The sequence below is a fragment of the Poeciliopsis prolifica genome, unplaced genomic scaffold (assembly GCF_027474105.1).
Source record: "Poeciliopsis prolifica strain line A6 unplaced genomic scaffold, Auburn_PproV2 SCAFFOLD033, whole genome shotgun sequence".
Lineage (NCBI taxonomy): Eukaryota > Metazoa > Chordata > Actinopteri > Cyprinodontiformes > Poeciliidae > Poeciliopsis > Poeciliopsis prolifica.
The window spans coordinates 4,214,209-4,230,948 of NW_026562408.1; the positions used below are offsets into that span (position 1 = coordinate 4,214,209).

Genomic DNA, 16,740 nt, shown 5'->3' on the forward strand with positions numbered 1-16,740 from the left:
CGAAGATCTCCAGGTTTCCTCATTTTAAGAATTTCGTGACTCCATCTTGAAACGTTCATTTCGATTCTGATTGGTCAGCTTCAATGCCATGTACCATAACTCCAAATATGGTACATGGCATATTTGCTGCTTTTACTTTATTTTTATTTTAAATAACAAATCTTAAGTGATAGATATCAAAAGTCACATTGTGTGACAAGATGTTGCATGCATCAACAGATAAAGGGAATATCTGTGCAGATATTTAATAAAGACAATCTGAGCATTGATAGAAATATTGTTCTTTTTAGGTGTCATACAAAGTCAAATCCACTGTAATTCATTTAAGTTGTAGGTCACATGTGCCAAACTCAAGGCTCGGGGGCCAAATCTGGCCCGCCCTAGCTTTTTATGTGGCCGTTCAGACTCCAAATTACATCAATAAGTTCTTCCAGTTCTTCACAAATCTACAAAATTCCCACAAAATCAGCAAATCTCTACATTTTTTCTGATTTTAGTGCAAATCTTCTCAAAATTAGTTAAACAATTAGTGTAAGTGACTCAGCTTTACTTGCTCTCAAGTCATCAGACATAAGTGCAAATACTGTAAAAATTCCTCAAAACATTTCTAAATGTCATTTTGACTGCAAACAAAAACACTAAAACAATCCCAAACTGCTGGAAGAACAGTAATTTATTGATATTTTAACAGTTTGATTTGTTTTATCAATGCATTCTGGCACAACCGGCTCATTAGGAACATTCAGATTTTTGACATGGCTCCAAAATGAAAACGAGTTCGCCATCCCTGTTGTAGTTAATAAAGATTTTTGAGAGCAATATCAATGTCAGTTGAGCAATTTTAGCACCTTTCGAACATTGTTGCTAAAAATGTTATAATCTTAAATTTTTTACTAAAAAATATTAAGACTACAGAAATACTGAATAAAACAGAAGTGGACAAAAGTTGCTTTTTTTCTTTTCACTTTGTTTTAAGTTTTGTGTTTCAGGTAACATAATATTGTTTTGTATGGATGCCAGCATAAGCAGCTGTGACTGTCCAAGCTGCCCTGACAGAGTGCAGAGTGGAGTGTTTTCACACAGCATTGCTCAGTTAAAGAAGATGCTTACATCTAAACCTCTAATGCTACGTCAGAGTTTTACCCTCTGAACCTTTTAAATCAAGCAGCTTGCCATGGGTGTTTCCTCTTGACTTGGCGACTTAATAGCTAGCCGTAAACGTAATTTCATTCAACAAGAGTGCAGCTAATGAAGCGCCAACATTTATAATTATAATGTTACTGGTTTAAAGTTTAAATGATGGGAATATTCAGTGTCACTGAACAGATATTTAACGTGCATCTCTGAAAATAAGGCAAATGAATCTGATTGATAGGCTTTAAAAAAATGTTATTTATGAAGTAACAGTGATCCACATCCACAAAGTTTTACATAAATTTTTTGGGGCGGTTGTGAGAACATAAGGTGGAACAGTTGTTTCATTTTACAATTCTCATTTCAGTTGTTAAGTGAAATGATATACGATTTCCTTTTTTCATTGTTTTACAATTAAAAATGTTGAAAATGTGCTGTATATTTGTATTAGTCAACATTTTATAGAACCTTTTGTCTCTGTAATTAAAGTTGCAAGATTTTTTTATCGTATTTCAAAGCTTTTATTTGGACTGAAGCAAACCTTGACTAATTCTTCCTAAAACATTAATATAATTTGATCTAAACCATTCCACTCTTTTTCTAGCTGCATGTTTAGAGTTTTTGTCCGACTCTAAAAGTTAAATCTCCTTTGTAATCTTTGAAGCCGTCAAAGATCAACTAGATTTATACTGAGATTAAATAACACAGCGGCAAACTATAATCAGATGATATCTAAAGGTTACAGGTAGAGTAGAAATATAACTGTGTGCTAATATCCACTGATTTATCTTCTTTAAATCATAATTTTTCATCCATCAAAGCTATCTGCTATTTTATACAAGTCTGTCACATAAGATCCAAACACAATACATTGAAACATGTGGTTGATACGTGAAAAAATAAGTAACAATTAAATGAATATTACCAGGAAGGGTGTTTAATATTATATGTAGCTTCATTTAAACAAGTATCCAGATAAACCATCTGTGAGAGAAAGTGACAAACTTGTATGCATAATAAAAAGTGATCCTTGCCATCTTAACAGGAAGATACATTAAAACTTGCTGCTGTCAGGATCACAGATGGAGAAGTAAAATATATCCGAAGATGTGGCTAAGATGCTGCCTCCGATCTCCTTCTGTGACATAGAAGGAGATGTCACAGAAGGAGATAGTTCACTACAATCAATGTTTAAACGGATTTGTAAAGGACGCACAGAGTCTTCACGTGAATAACAAGGTTCTGCTGACTGGCAGAGTAACCACATGTAGTAACAGGCCAGCAGATAAAAGCTACATAAGCTGAGCTAATTTTGCTAGTTTGGCAAAAAGTACCATAATAAATATCACTGATATTTATCTTCGTGTTACACAGAAGTGGGTAGAATATTCAAATTGTAATCGAGTAATAGCTGCAATCTACTTATATTGTTTATAAGTCATAGAAACTTGAATGCTAGTTCTATGTTTGTGCGGTCTTTTTTCTTGCCATAGCAACTCCATCGTAACGGCCTGCCAAGATGGCTGCCAGTTACAAAGTTCACGGAGGTCGCATGACTATGCATTTTATTTATCATAGTATTGTGAGATCTTCCATTGTGTTAAAGATCCTCTTGTTTGAAATAAAGTGAAAATGTTTGTCATATGTGTGGAAGGAAGATCACACCTCACATCCGGATCTAAACGAGCGACAGCTCGGTGGGAGCAAGTAACTGATGTTAAAAGAAAATGGACTCATAAAGCCTGGTGTTGCTTGCGAATTTTTTGTTTGTTTGTTTGTTTTGTGTGTGTGTGTGTGTGTGTGTGTGTGTGTGTGTGTGTGTGTGTGTGTGTGTGTGTGCGTGTGTGTGTGTGCGTGTGTGTGTGTGTGCGTGTGCGTGTGCGTGTGTGTGTGCGTGTGTGTGTGTTCACCCACCAGCTCATACATGAAATCTGGGTCAGAGCTGGTGGCCAGCAGCTCGGTGCTGGTTAGGGCCTGGTCAGCAAATGAGTAGTTCTGAAAGGCATCCCCAAAGGGAGGCTCCATCCCACTGACGCTGGGCTGCAGCACAACACAAAAAGAAAACACACAGAGTGAGCAAAAACAAACTAAGTCTGATCAACTCTGTTAACTTGAGAATGTTTTGCTTCTTTTCAGTAAAGCTAACAGGATATTAAATTCTAATTCATCCAAAAATCTGAAACACAAATTAGCCAAACAGAAACACTAAATGCTAGTTCTGTGTAATTTTTTGCACTACTGTAAGCAGTTAATCTATTTTTTGCACAACATATAATACTCTCAGCGATTGTCACAACTTTATACAACCATCTTATATCTTCAGACACTTTCTGATAAACAGGAAACCAAATGTTCAGCTCATGATAATTATCTGAGGTAAAGTCTGTCTCCATTATATCCACCGTATCAAAAATGATTGGCTTATAATCATCATATACAGATTTGTTATTAACAAGAATGTTGGTTCAGTTTTGACAGTTTTCCAAATGTTTTATTTATAATAAGAAAGAAGATGAATAATTTAGCAGGCATTTTAATGTTTAGTGTAAGAGTAAACTTCTCAGTGGATTAAAACACTGCAGGTCTACAGGGTGGAAATTAAAGGTGATGTGCAATTACTTACATTAATGTAATGAATCAGTCATAAAATCACATTTTATAAAATTGAAATCTTTCACGATTCTCAAAGGTTTGAAAATATGTGAATTTTGGTTGAAAGCTGAATCAATAAAATGTCAATTTTATTTTGATAATGGATAATTGTGGCTTTGCTTTCATGCTGCAGCTCATTCAACTTCACAGATTCACATGTCACCCCCTACATCTCCAGAGTCGCGCTACATGTCTCCTAGCTCATTCAGCGATGCATTCACTTGCACTCGGGCATCTGATTTTTGCTCATTTAAAGGTCCTTCAGCCAGTGCATTTACAACAAATGCAATGTCATGTTTGATTTTTTTAAAGGTTGTCAATCATTACATTTATGAGATGTGACTAAAACGATTACAACCCATAGCAACACACAACTTAATGTTTGTGCTTGTGAAACATGCAAAGATTTGTCTCCAATTTGTAGATTTCATTTACACTTTTCATGTCAAATATCGCACAATTTACCATCAAATTTCCACAGTTCTCAGCCTTGTTTTGCTAGTTTCACAGTTGACATTTATACAATGCTCAGGCAATGCTCAGGCAACACAAGGACAGACAGATGGATAATTGTGGCTTTGCTTTCATGCTGCAGCTCAGGCCGAAGGATTGGGAGACAGATGGATGAATGGTCAAAGGGTTGGATGGATACACATTTTTAGAGCCTGGCAAAGGGAAATATAAATATCTCTCTATATTCTGTTTCTTTTCAACACTTAAAACAAACTACACTTTTCAAAACCTCTTCAGATTGCGCAAGAACCCTGAATGTAAAACTAAGTGCTTTGGTTATTGGTGACCAAGAAAAAAGTGTTGCATACATCTCTGCCTTTATGAGTATGTCCAAAAATGTAATAAAGCTTTCAAATAAAAGTTCGCAATAAATAAGAGAGTCAGAATGAATGAGGAAACAAAGTGTATGAATTCTGAGCACAGACTTCACACAGCATGGAAAAAGCTCCAGGCAAAATGCAAGACCTTTGGTTAGCCAAATGAGAAAACACTATTTGATTACAGCCTTCTACATCTTACAAATGTTCTCCACACAGATTCAATGTTTGAGAAAACCAGGATGGTCTGTAAATGCATCCAGACATTTTAGGTAATGAATAATCAATATTGTAGTTTGTAGGCTGAAGAATAATATAACAAAGAGTGCTGGGTGCATTTATTGACAAAGCTGCTCTCCTTTTTAGCTTTTTGTTATTAGCACCAAAACTGATTCAATAGACGGTTATTTTTCACATCTTGGAATAAACAAAAGAAAAAGTTGATTTTCTCTTTCCCTGCTGCCTCATCTACATCAGCAGCCAAGCTGATGCAGCCAAGCTGATGCAGCCTCTGCAGACGTCAGACTGATCCAGGGTCAGTCAGTCACCTCTAAATCATGACTCATATCTCTGATCCTCTCAGTCTTCAAGCACTTTTGTTTACAAGTTATCCATTTTTGCATGGAATACACATCCAATAGCTACATTTGAAGATCCTTAGAAACATTTTCTGGACATTTTGCACAACTCTGTGTGTATTTATCAACATATCTAATCAGGAATATTGTTTCTGTTGCTTGTCTTACCTGAGGCATTGCCAGGCACAGCTTAGAGCTCCAGTGGCAGGAACCTCTGGGTCTCCTGTCCAGTCCCACTGGTCTGAGTTGGTCAGCACAATAAAACACTGCTGAGGGGAGATGATCAGAGTCCAGGGGGAACACAGCCTGCAAGGCTGGGAAGAAAGGGGAGACAGCGTCTTGTCTGTCGTGCTCTGGCGTATTTCTCTGTATGCTTCAGATCTGCAGAAAAAAAATTGAAAAGATGTTACGATGAAGAAAAATGTCAAAAACAACAACAAAACAATTTAAATTAAGCTTCAGGATGTAGGTATAACAACGCTAGGTTTGTTTCTTTTGTCCCACAAATTATTTGTTTTTTTTTATTGCAAGTTATGCAGTGAAACATTTACCAATACTATCCTGAATTACATGTCTCCTAATATTGTGCATCCCTAACTTTAAAATACATCCTCACAAACCCCAAATTAAATATTATTAACAGAGAGCGTATTGTAAGCAAGGGAAACTCTAGAAGCTTTAAATTGTGGGGAATGTTTAGTTTTTACTTGTGCAACACATCAAAATTCTGCTTTGGTGATTGGAGCTAAACTAGTAGCAAAGCATGTCTAAATCTATTTAACTAATTTCTAGCACTTTCAAGAGACAGATGATTTTTAAAAGGTTTAGAAAAAATTACAACACAATCAGTCTGTAAGCACATGAACAAACAGAATAGTTTTATGATGGACTTTATTTTCTATATATGCGGTACATCCTATATATTTCCATTCCTGGGCTTTATTTCAAACATTAGACATTTTTACTCAGGCTGTTTCCTGAGTGATAATGTTTTGTGGTGATTGTTAAACTTGTATTTAAATCACTGGCTTGAAAATGTTGATAAAATTTTCCCTTTTGCTAACCTCCAACCCTTAAACACTATTGTTTAACTTCCAAATTGCTTTACAGCCCATAGAGAAAGCACAATTTGCTCTCAATGAACCCAAACACCATAAAGTTATCACATTAGCACCTTGCTTCTTTTCCTCTACTTGCTTTGTTCACAGCTGAAACACGTGGCCCTTATTTATCTCAGCTGTTTTTGCATAACAAATAAAAAGATCTCCATGGGGACATGACCCCAAGCAGCAATCACATGATGCACAAAAAAAAAAAAAGAAAAATCTCTCACCAATCCTACTCCTCTAAGAGGCCACTGAACAACACCACTTCCTCTTGCTCAGTGTTGGCTGACAAAAATAAGCTTCTCACCCCTGACAGTTCCATCTCCCCATGTACAGGCTTTGCATAGAGACAGGAAGTAGCAGAAAACACTGCTGTGCAAACTATTGGTTCGACTGCAGTTGCATAAGCAACACCTTATCAAACACAGAAACTGCTGCAAGCTCGCAGTCTCTGTCTGTGGACACCTAAATGTTTAATCACCAGAACAGATCTGGAACTAGATAAACATCCAAAATAACAAATTGGAACCATCATCGGACCTTGGTGTGCAAGGTGTTCCGGCGCATTTGTGGCAGCTCTAGAATGAGGAAACGCACGGCTTAAACACAACAAAGCAGCTGCATCAATCCCACTGCAAAGAGCCAAAGAGCAAAACGGAAGAAAACATCAAGAGAACTCTTCAAAGCAAAATTAAAACAAGCTCGAGTGATGATGCAGAGATCATTTTCCCAAAGAAAGATCTGAATGTAATGACGTACCACAGGCTCTTACAGGCCAGAATGAAGAGCTAAAACTTTGTGATAAAAGCCATTAAGGTGCATTTAATAAAACAGTCTTCACTTCAAGCAATTTTACAGACTTACAGAGATAATTAACTAACAGCAGCTGTTCAAATTATTCAATCAAATGTCAATTTCTGTTACTTTCAAGATTTCGTTATTATTTGTTGCCTTTGCAATGAACTTTGTCCTGACTAATCACAAATCTTTAGAGCAGAAAAACACAACTTCCTGTTTGCAAGTCAAACTTGTTGGTGTCTACTACAAACTGAAAGCACAAAAATATCCTCTGCTGAGCTTTAATTTGCAAAGCGGCATGAAAAATACAGCAAAGAGTTTCAATCTCGTGTTTTAAAGCAGAATTATCTTGGAAACGAGATCTGAGGAGAATCAGAAGGTCTTGGTTAATTTTTCCATATTTGTTTAATTGCAAAGTCGGTGAATCAATTAAATCAGTTCAGACAGATGACTTTGTTCTAATTGGGTCGTGTGTAATTAGGGCTGGGTGATATGACTTCAAAATAAAATGTGCATTTTTAGACCAAATTTGATTTCTGATTTCTTTAATTTTTTCCTTGTTTCTTTCCTTCAAAACATTTGAAATAACAGAAAATATGTTTAGAAACTATTTTTTATGTAAATAATTCTTTTTTCAAGAAAGAATTATTGTTTTCAAACAGACTTTCAAACAAGATAGTAGTTCTTGGGCTGGCTAACATTAATGAACTAAGGAAACAAAGGAATGCATTGATGAAAACAAATTATAAAAATCAAATTTTTTCAAAGATCACATTTCCACAAACAGAGAATTCTAATAGCCAATAAAAGTTATTGGTTATTAGAGCCGATATTGGTTATTAGAGGCGATAAAAGGCCTGGCCGATTTATCACCCAGGCCTATATGATAATCTCACTATATGAGCACAATTTATATGATTGTGCTTATATGAACTAATCTGGGTATAATTAAATATAATATAATAATAAATCTGCTTGTTCATTAAAGTGCTGTATATACTGTCTTGAAAAAGTAGCTTATTAACCACCAAACTTTTTTTCTGGAGATGTTTCACATTGCAAACACTAAATGTATCTTCCTGGGACAAAGCAACACAAAGTAGCGCAGAATTAGGAGGTAGATTGAAAATGAAGCACAGTTTTTAAATTTTCTGCTAAGAGAAACATGAAAAGTCATAAATGCCTCAACTCTAAATACAAGGAAATGATTTAAATAAAAGTAGAGCTTGTTCAACGTAATCAAACTATTTTGCTGTTGCGGCAAGAACATAAAAATGATGTGAAAATGTGAACGATTCGAGATATCAAATCACTTTTTTTTGAAGCCACAATGAAAAAACCTGGATTGAATCTTAAAGCGTTAGCTCCAAACAGCTAGCAGACAATGAAAAGCTCCAACTGCGAGTCTGCTGTGCTCATCTCATATCTCCCACCATCATGAAAACAGGTGATATTTTTGCCCTACAACACTGGATGTGGTCCAAGTAGGCCAATCAGCAGTACCTCCTCTGGAATGAGTTACCCACTGATACCAGGGAGGCGCTAATTACTGCAGAAATAACAAGCCGAAGATGCCAGCCTGTTTATGAAAGGGGTATGTGAGAGCACACATCACAAAAGGTTGTTAATCCTCAAGCCCTGCATGCATTCGGACAGCGTGGCAACAGACTGAAATAGATGTTAAATAACAGTGGATTGTCCCTAAAGGTTAGGGATTTTCATGGCTTGTTTAGATGACTAACAGAACGAGCAGACAGGTGGTAATAGGGCTGAGCACCACTTATTCTTTTCCAATCGTTCACTTCCGACAGAGTTATGGGCATGCAGTATAGCTATTCACATTATCAATATATACAAGTAAATCTAACTTGTGTGTGTGTCTGGGGTTCAGATGTTATTTAAGATCTGAATAGAAGCAGCTGTATGTTTTTTCTACATGCTGCTGTTGGGTTTATTTGCACAACAGGAACAGTGTTTTATCAGTTGAGAGAAACAGGGTCTTTCACTTCACTCAAGGACACGATTGCCACTCTCACAGTTACATGCGTGTCTTTTAGAGGTTCCAGGATGGAACCTCCAAACGCCTGGCTTTCCAGGTTTTCAGACCTGGAAAGCCCATAAATGAAAAGCCAGGCTTCTGCAGCTGGCATGTGAAACGTGTATCTGAAATTAGTGATGCATGTCGTCAAAGTTTAAGCTGAAACATCGTCTAATTTGGTGTAAATACAATACAATGTATAAAGATTAGTGAACTTTTTTTGTAAGTAAGACTAATTGATGTCTGGAAAGCAACTTTACTTTTTACTTAATGGCATCACAGGCTAATTAAAACCGTGAGAAATGCATTTCCTTGTAATAATGCACCTGTCAAATGGCTACTGACTGAAATCAACCCTCAAATTTAATTAGTAAATTTGAGGTTTCACTTTAATACAAACACTGTAAATTCACAAGGAGTTGGCAGTTATGTCTAGTTGTTATTTACAATTGTCAATATTATCCGTAGATCGTCTTATGAGTTCGTTTGTAACTATTTTGTTTATGCAATATGACTTATTTGTTGGCTCTTTATCCCAGTACAATGTACAGGCACATCAATATTATAACTTGGTTGTAATGACCAATTTTTGGTAATAATTAAGTCAGTAAGTAATGTTTCATTAAATTGAGATAAGACAGGATTAAATAAGTGTTCACTTCTTCTGACTCTTTTTCAAACAGAAAGGTTGTGGTAAACAAATTATTTTGTTCTGACATCTTTTCTCTGCCCTACTGACTGCTTGTTTCCTTGGTTTTTAAAACCTGTTTGAAATACATAAATCAAATAAAAAAAATTAAAGCTTAAAGTTCACTTTTTCAACCAGTAAAAGCATAAATTTAGAGTCAGTTTTCTGGTGACCTTGGTCTTAACTTCAGTGCAATCATATAAGGTTTAGGGGACAACAGTTTTAACAACTCTGGTAATTCTTTAATTTTCTGTTGGACTTGAAAGTATTACCTGGATTAAGGAACCTGCAGCACACTTTATGATCTGTGTGTGTGTGACATATAACAGTAGACTTAAAACTCAGTTCAGAATAGTTTTGGTGTTATTTTCTCCAGGAAGAGAATTGGATCAACCTGATCGGTGCAGATCTGATGTTGTGACTTGTACTGAGCTGATATGAGAGTCAAAGGACATGATGACTTTGACTAAACATATAAAGTTTTAGAGTACTGGCACAATACAGTATTAAAACAAATAATACAAAAAGCATAAAATAATCTCATTCCCTTGAATTAAAAGAGAAAACCAATATTCTGCTACAAAACAATATATTCCACTGACGATTATTGTTTTTGTTATTACTTCTACAAAACCTCATAGCTTATAGTTAAAAGTTTCCTTCAGCACTTGAACACAAGAAACAGAGGACAATTATAAAGGACATCAAGTGCTAATCGAATGTGTGAATCTAGTCGACAGAAGCTCAGTAACAAAGCTTTAAACCAAGAGAGGAAAACCTCAAATGCTTAGAGCCACAAATACTTGAAGATCACAGCCTCATTCGGTGGAAGTGTGTTGATTAATAGGATGAAAGGTTGAGCAAACAAGTCTTACTTAGTTTTAAAGGATCTTTTAATTGTGTTAGAAATAGGCATAGATAATTCCAGTTAATTGCAGCACAACAGTGTAATAATCTCTGGGAGCAGGCTGCTTGAGCTTTTCCTGCTGAGACAGGTTTGCTCAGTTAAAGTCATTGATTTAAATGCTGCAGAAACAGAGCCCCTTGTAGGCTGCAAAGCCTCAGAATTACACCAGTAAGGTTTGGTTAAAAACTAGCATAAAAGTACTAGTAATATAAAACATGAAAAAGGTTTATTTTAATTTCACAGACAAGCAAACATTCAACTTGATGTTTGCTTGTCTGTTTGCATCTCTGGTTCATGTGTCGTGAACCAGAGATGCACGACATATTGGGATTGCCTTCGGTATCGGCTGATAGGCATTTTTTAATGTATCGGTCCAATAATTGGAACTGTGACGACATTAACAACCAATGTTTATTGGAGGTCGCTCATGTGACAGTGATGCAGCAAAGGATTGTGCTGCATCACTTTAACTTGAGCAAAGGACCAATGTCAGCAATGTGGATGTTTTTGACAGTGTTGAAATGGTAAGAAAATACTGGATATCCATATCTGCCCAAATTTTTATATCAGTGCAGTTTGAAACTTCAACAACTTGCAGAACATAAAAAATAATGTGGTTTTGAATTATAAATGTGCCAAAGGTAATACTAGCTACCAGCTACTCCAAAATAGACACCCCAAGACAAATAAGCCATCTAAAACTCTTGTTATAAACTACTTTGACATTTTGTCCATAACTTTTGGGTTAAGCCGATGTATCTATATTTAAGTAACAATTTAGTATTAATTTTAAAAATATATATATTATTTGTGTAATAAATTAGATAGTACATTATGCTAGCAGAAGTAGGGATAATTGTTTTTTATTATTATTAATTCAACCATATTATGTATTCTTAATATAAAAACCTGTGCAAATATGGCATTTCCTTGAATCAATACAATATTTCCTAGCTGGAAACAGCTCGTTAATTTATAATGATGCACTTCATGTTATTGTCTCAAAGGACATTATTATCACTGAAACCAACAGTCTCTTTACATCAAGCGCTGTTGATGAAACTGTAATAAGCTTTAGATTTTTCCAAAACATTTTTGGGATCACCATGCTGACATAAACTGACATTTTGTTTCAGAAATAAAACCGTATAATCAATGTATTTCTTTTGTATTTCAAACCTGACAGCAGGCAAGAGCATCACCACCAATACTATTGAATAACACGCTGGCAAGTGTCACAATTGACCTATATTATTCCCCAGTAAAGCCAGAAAATCACCAGTGTCTCGCCAGTCTCTGCTCCCATCACAGATCTCTGCAAAGCAAAACAAATCGTCAATCTAACAGTCTGCGCCAACACCCACGTAAGCTCGCTTTCCTATTGGTCTAAGAGAAACGAAGGCCCGCCTTCTGGAGTGCCTGATAGGCCACATTTGCCGTCAATCACAGAACCTGCTTTATCATAAACAGCTTGTTTCAATCTAGGTTGAAGCAGAAGATAAACAACCAGGAGGCCTACATCACCGTGCCCTACATATTATTATTTATGAGATATCTACACAAAATCACACAAAAAACAAAGTTCACACAATAAAATCGTTAACACTGCGTGTATGTTCGTGTTTTCTCGAAAAGACAAACATGTATGCATAGACTTATTCACGCTGACTCGGTCGATGAATCCCCAAACAGGATTTTTTAAAATAAAGGAAAAACAAAATGCAATCATCTTGCAAGAATAACGCTGAATGTTTGGACTCACAATGTATCTGAGCTGGGATCACATGGATTTGCCGAGCATTTCTCCACCAACACAGGAAATGTTCGATGTTGGGGGGCGTGTACCATGGGACACCTAATGCTGCAAAGTCAGACTTTTTCCTCCACAATCACACTTAAACACTTATGTAATCCTATATAATCCGAATGCATAGGGGAAATGGGTAAATATAATGATCAAAGCGATGCTTTTCTTGACAGTTTATGCTCCTTACATAACAGTTGTTTTTACCCAAACGGACACGGAATCAGCTGCTCTACGAGCTTCGTGATACCAAAGCAGCAGAAAGTCATCAGAGTGATGTTTTGGAGCAGCTGACCGACATTTATATCAGCTAATCAAACGTTTCTCTAGCTAGCTAACGTTTCTCCTCCTCGACAAACAGCCGAAAGCGACGACAAATGCCACTATAAGATTGTTTGTTTGCCTTGAATTCAACGTCAAAGAGCCGAAATTACACATACTGCCATATTTTCACCTGCAACTCGGTCAGTATGGCCTCCGTCCGCCCCCTTCCTCATCCCAGCTGTAGCCCGACACTCAACAACAAGAAGCAGCTAGCTGCGAAGCTAACAAACCTCCGCGGCCGAAACACACACTCAAGTGTCCATAAACGCACCATTAGTGGTCCTACTCACTTTTAAGACTCCCATGCATAGGCCTCGTTCGTTACTAGACATCAGTGTTTGAGTTAAGCCGATAACTTTTAAAATATGTCCCTTTCCAATGGAGTCCACACGGTTTAACAGCTCTCTCGGGTTTGTTTTGTTTTTCTCCTTCCTGACGGGTTTCTGGAAAACGCGTGACTACCAGACCAACGTGGTGCGCCCACCAGCCAATGGGAGAAGAGCTCCGAGCTGGAGAAAAACACTTCTTAATGTTTTAGAAGGTTTTTATAGGTTAAAAGTCACAATGCAGATCTGCAAAACAGCTTGAAGATGGCGAATATTGTATAAAAAAAACAATCATTAAAAGAAAAGTAGCAGAGCTAAAATGTTTACTCAGGCGTGCACAATGATAATATATTCTTAACATACTTCTATATTATTTTGAGTAAACAGCTTCATTACTTTGCTATTTATTTCGTGTAATGAACAGTTTTTGCTTTGCTTTGTTTATAAACTGTTTGAGAACGTTCTCCACCCCAGCTTTCGTTTCACTTGTAAACTGAAACTAATGTGGCATATTAGTGCATGAAGACATGAGACAAGTAAAGAGACGCTAAAGCTCAACCTTTTACAGAAAAAAAGGGACAAAAATAAGAGGCGAAGCTTTTCTTTCGGTTTCAAAATTGCTCAGGAGAAATAAATGAAAGTTAACAAAATGGTGAGTCAGTATGGAGGTCGAAAAGTGCTGAAGTTTATAAGAAAAATAAAAATCATCATTTACTTGACTAATAGATTAAACATGAAAATAATTCATTAGCAATGTATAGTTTATCAATAAACAATATTATCTTATTACCAAGTCGAAAAATGTGACAGATGAATCAGATAATGAAAACTAATTATGAAAGTCCAAAATATGCAGCTATTTATAAATATATATAAATAATTAATGTGTTGGAAATTAATTTAGTTTTTTTATAAACAACAGATTAAATTGTTTAAATATGTACTGAAAAAAGTCACATATATTTATTTGATTTAGAAAAACATCTGTAATTATGTAACTATTTTTGTAAGTAATTGTAAGGCTGCATCCTAAGTGCCAAAAGCAGCAAAATATGATAAATAAACAATCAGTAATTATTGACACTTTTCACAAAATATATTTTGGTATAAACAAATATTAAGGAAATAGCTGCATTGATTACATAATAAAATGATAAATTAATTAATTAAATGAGAAATTATTATTTTTATTATTATTATTTACTTAGTGTACGTATATAAACACATAGTGCATAGTTTAGGGTATTCTGGGTAACTCACATCAATAACTGTTTATCAATGTCTACCAATGATCACAACGTCCGGTTTGTCGACGTTTTTGGATGTCTATATTTGAATCGATGTTTAGTTTCCAAGTACTGTGTCTGAGTAATTCTGAAACTGAAAGAAATGTTTTAGCATTTAGACTTTTTTCTTTTGCTCCTTTTCTGTTTCTTATTGTATTTTCTGTAAGTTGGAGAGGAATTAGGTTGATCTTCACTCTAAAATTTAGATTTAAAGTAGACATAACCAAAGAAATAGTAATAAATTTTCATTTAAATATTTAAGTGTGCATTATTGACATTTAATGACAGATACACTGCTTTCTTTATTTAAAGTTTTATTTCAGTGATGGCATGGATTAAATAACAGATTTCCTTTTATTATGTTCTGGCACTTTTTGCACTCATTATGTCCAAAAGTTGTTTTCTCTTTGCCCAAACAGTCACAACTGAGCTGTGAACAAAACTTTTTTTTCTAAATAGTTTAATTTCTGCCCATTGATTGACAAATTCTATTCCTTGAGGAAATTTTGGTCCACACTGTGTAAATAAATATGAGCAACAAACATATCCATGACAAACTTAAAGTGCCCAACAACACGTTTCAGAAACGAGCAAAAAGTAAAACATTTAGACATTAAGAGGTTCAAAAGAAGAGTCTATTAATCTGCTCCATGTTAACAACACACAGCCTGCAAAGTATGAGGATCAATATATTGAGAAGATGTAGAGTATTAAAAACTCAGAATGTGTGTGAGTTCTGTGGAATTTCATAGCTGGCAAAGAAACAGGACTTCTCAGGAATTCAGTGCTGCTTGGAAACCTTCTCGTGTTTTTCCCGTTAAGTTCTGCTGCTAATAATTGCAGTTTATATGTAGGAAGTACAAAAAGTACTGAATACGTTTTACTTTAAATGTAGAAAGTTGAAGCAAAAATGTTGTCATTATAATTAAATGTCAATTTATAAAACAACTTACTGTTTTTCTGTTTATGCATTTAAAAATGCAGTCATCACAATCAATTCTTTAAAGACCCTTAAATAGCATGAGCTACAAAAAAACCCTGTTTAGTTCTCCTTTGAAATATTTTTTTAAATGAATTTGTTCACACAGACCGTCCATTCAAGATGACTGAATGTGAGCGATTTACCAAACATGAAAGGACGAAAGAGAACAAATCAGTCTACAGGAAAAACAGAATAGCAGTAAGACAGATAAAAAATATGCTAAAAAAAAATACAAGATACACTTTTCAGTTTTATGTGTAAAATAACATGCATAATGTTATTTTCTCTATAATTTTTCACCACTTTGTTGGTTTTTTGCATAACTCATCCAAAATTTAATAGTCACATTTTAAGGCATTGCACATGCTAATTATTAAACACTTAAGTAAAGTTTGTTTTCACTTATGTACAAACAAGATGCAGATTTTTTTCATTCTCATTCTATCCATTCATCCATTTTCTAACACCCTTGTCCCTAGTGGGGTCGGGAGGTGTTGATGCCCGTCTTCGTCCCGGGTGAGAGGTGGAGTCACCCCGGACAGGTCGCCAGTCTGTCGCAGGGCAACACAGAGACACACAACCATGCACACCCAGGGAGAATTTAGAGACCAATTAACCTAACAGTCGTGTTTTTGGACTGTGGGAGGAAGTCAGAGTACCTGGAGAGAACCCACGCGCATGAGAGCATGCAATCTCCGCGCAGAAAGATCCTGGGCCAGGAATCGAACCCAGGCAAGTCAACAGTGCTACCCACTGCTCCACCATGCAGCCCAATTTTCATTCCACTCTGGAAAAAAATAATTATTGAAGGGCTATGTTACAGAGTTAGATCTATTGTGTCAGCAATTTCAGACTCAAGACATATTTTCTAAAAGGCTTCCAGCTAAATTATGAATAAAATTAGATTTCTAAAAGTCATCTAATATCTAAAGGTCATCTCTAGGTTTGGCTCAGCATCCCCTCTGATGTTTAAATACTCCCCATGTAGCAATAAAGTTGTGTGCCATATTCATACATAAAACCTAGACTGGCTTATCCTCTCTGATGAACTGGACGGAGTTCAGAAAAAGGGGAGTAAAAAGATAAAAGCTGTAAATTAAATAGAACATGAACGTAATCCCACCGGGGGCATCCACACTGCCACAAGATCACAGCTCTGCTTACAAACTTGTGAGGAAGAGAATGAGATAACAGTAAAAAAAAAAAAAAACAAATGAGGCACTTTGATGCCACTTGTAGACAATTTCTAAGACAAAATCACATTATTTATTAACTAAAGCCTCTTTC

The 16,740-nt window shown here is 35.7% G+C and overlaps 1 protein-coding gene across 1 annotated transcript in view; it reads right to left on the minus strand.

The window, feature by feature from the left end:
* The window catches only part of crebrf (creb3 regulatory factor), a 32,771-nt gene extending 19,481 nt beyond the window's left edge, over positions 1-13,290 (minus strand). Inside the window, 3 exon segments of the mRNA XM_055051397.1 lie at positions 3,049-3,174; positions 5,363-5,575; positions 13,150-13,290. Coding sequence (XP_054907372.1) covers positions 3,049-3,174; positions 5,363-5,371 — 135 coding nt within the window. The 5' untranslated portion in view covers positions 5,372-5,575; positions 13,150-13,290.
* Between the last annotated feature and the right edge of the window lie 3,450 nt (positions 13,291-16,740).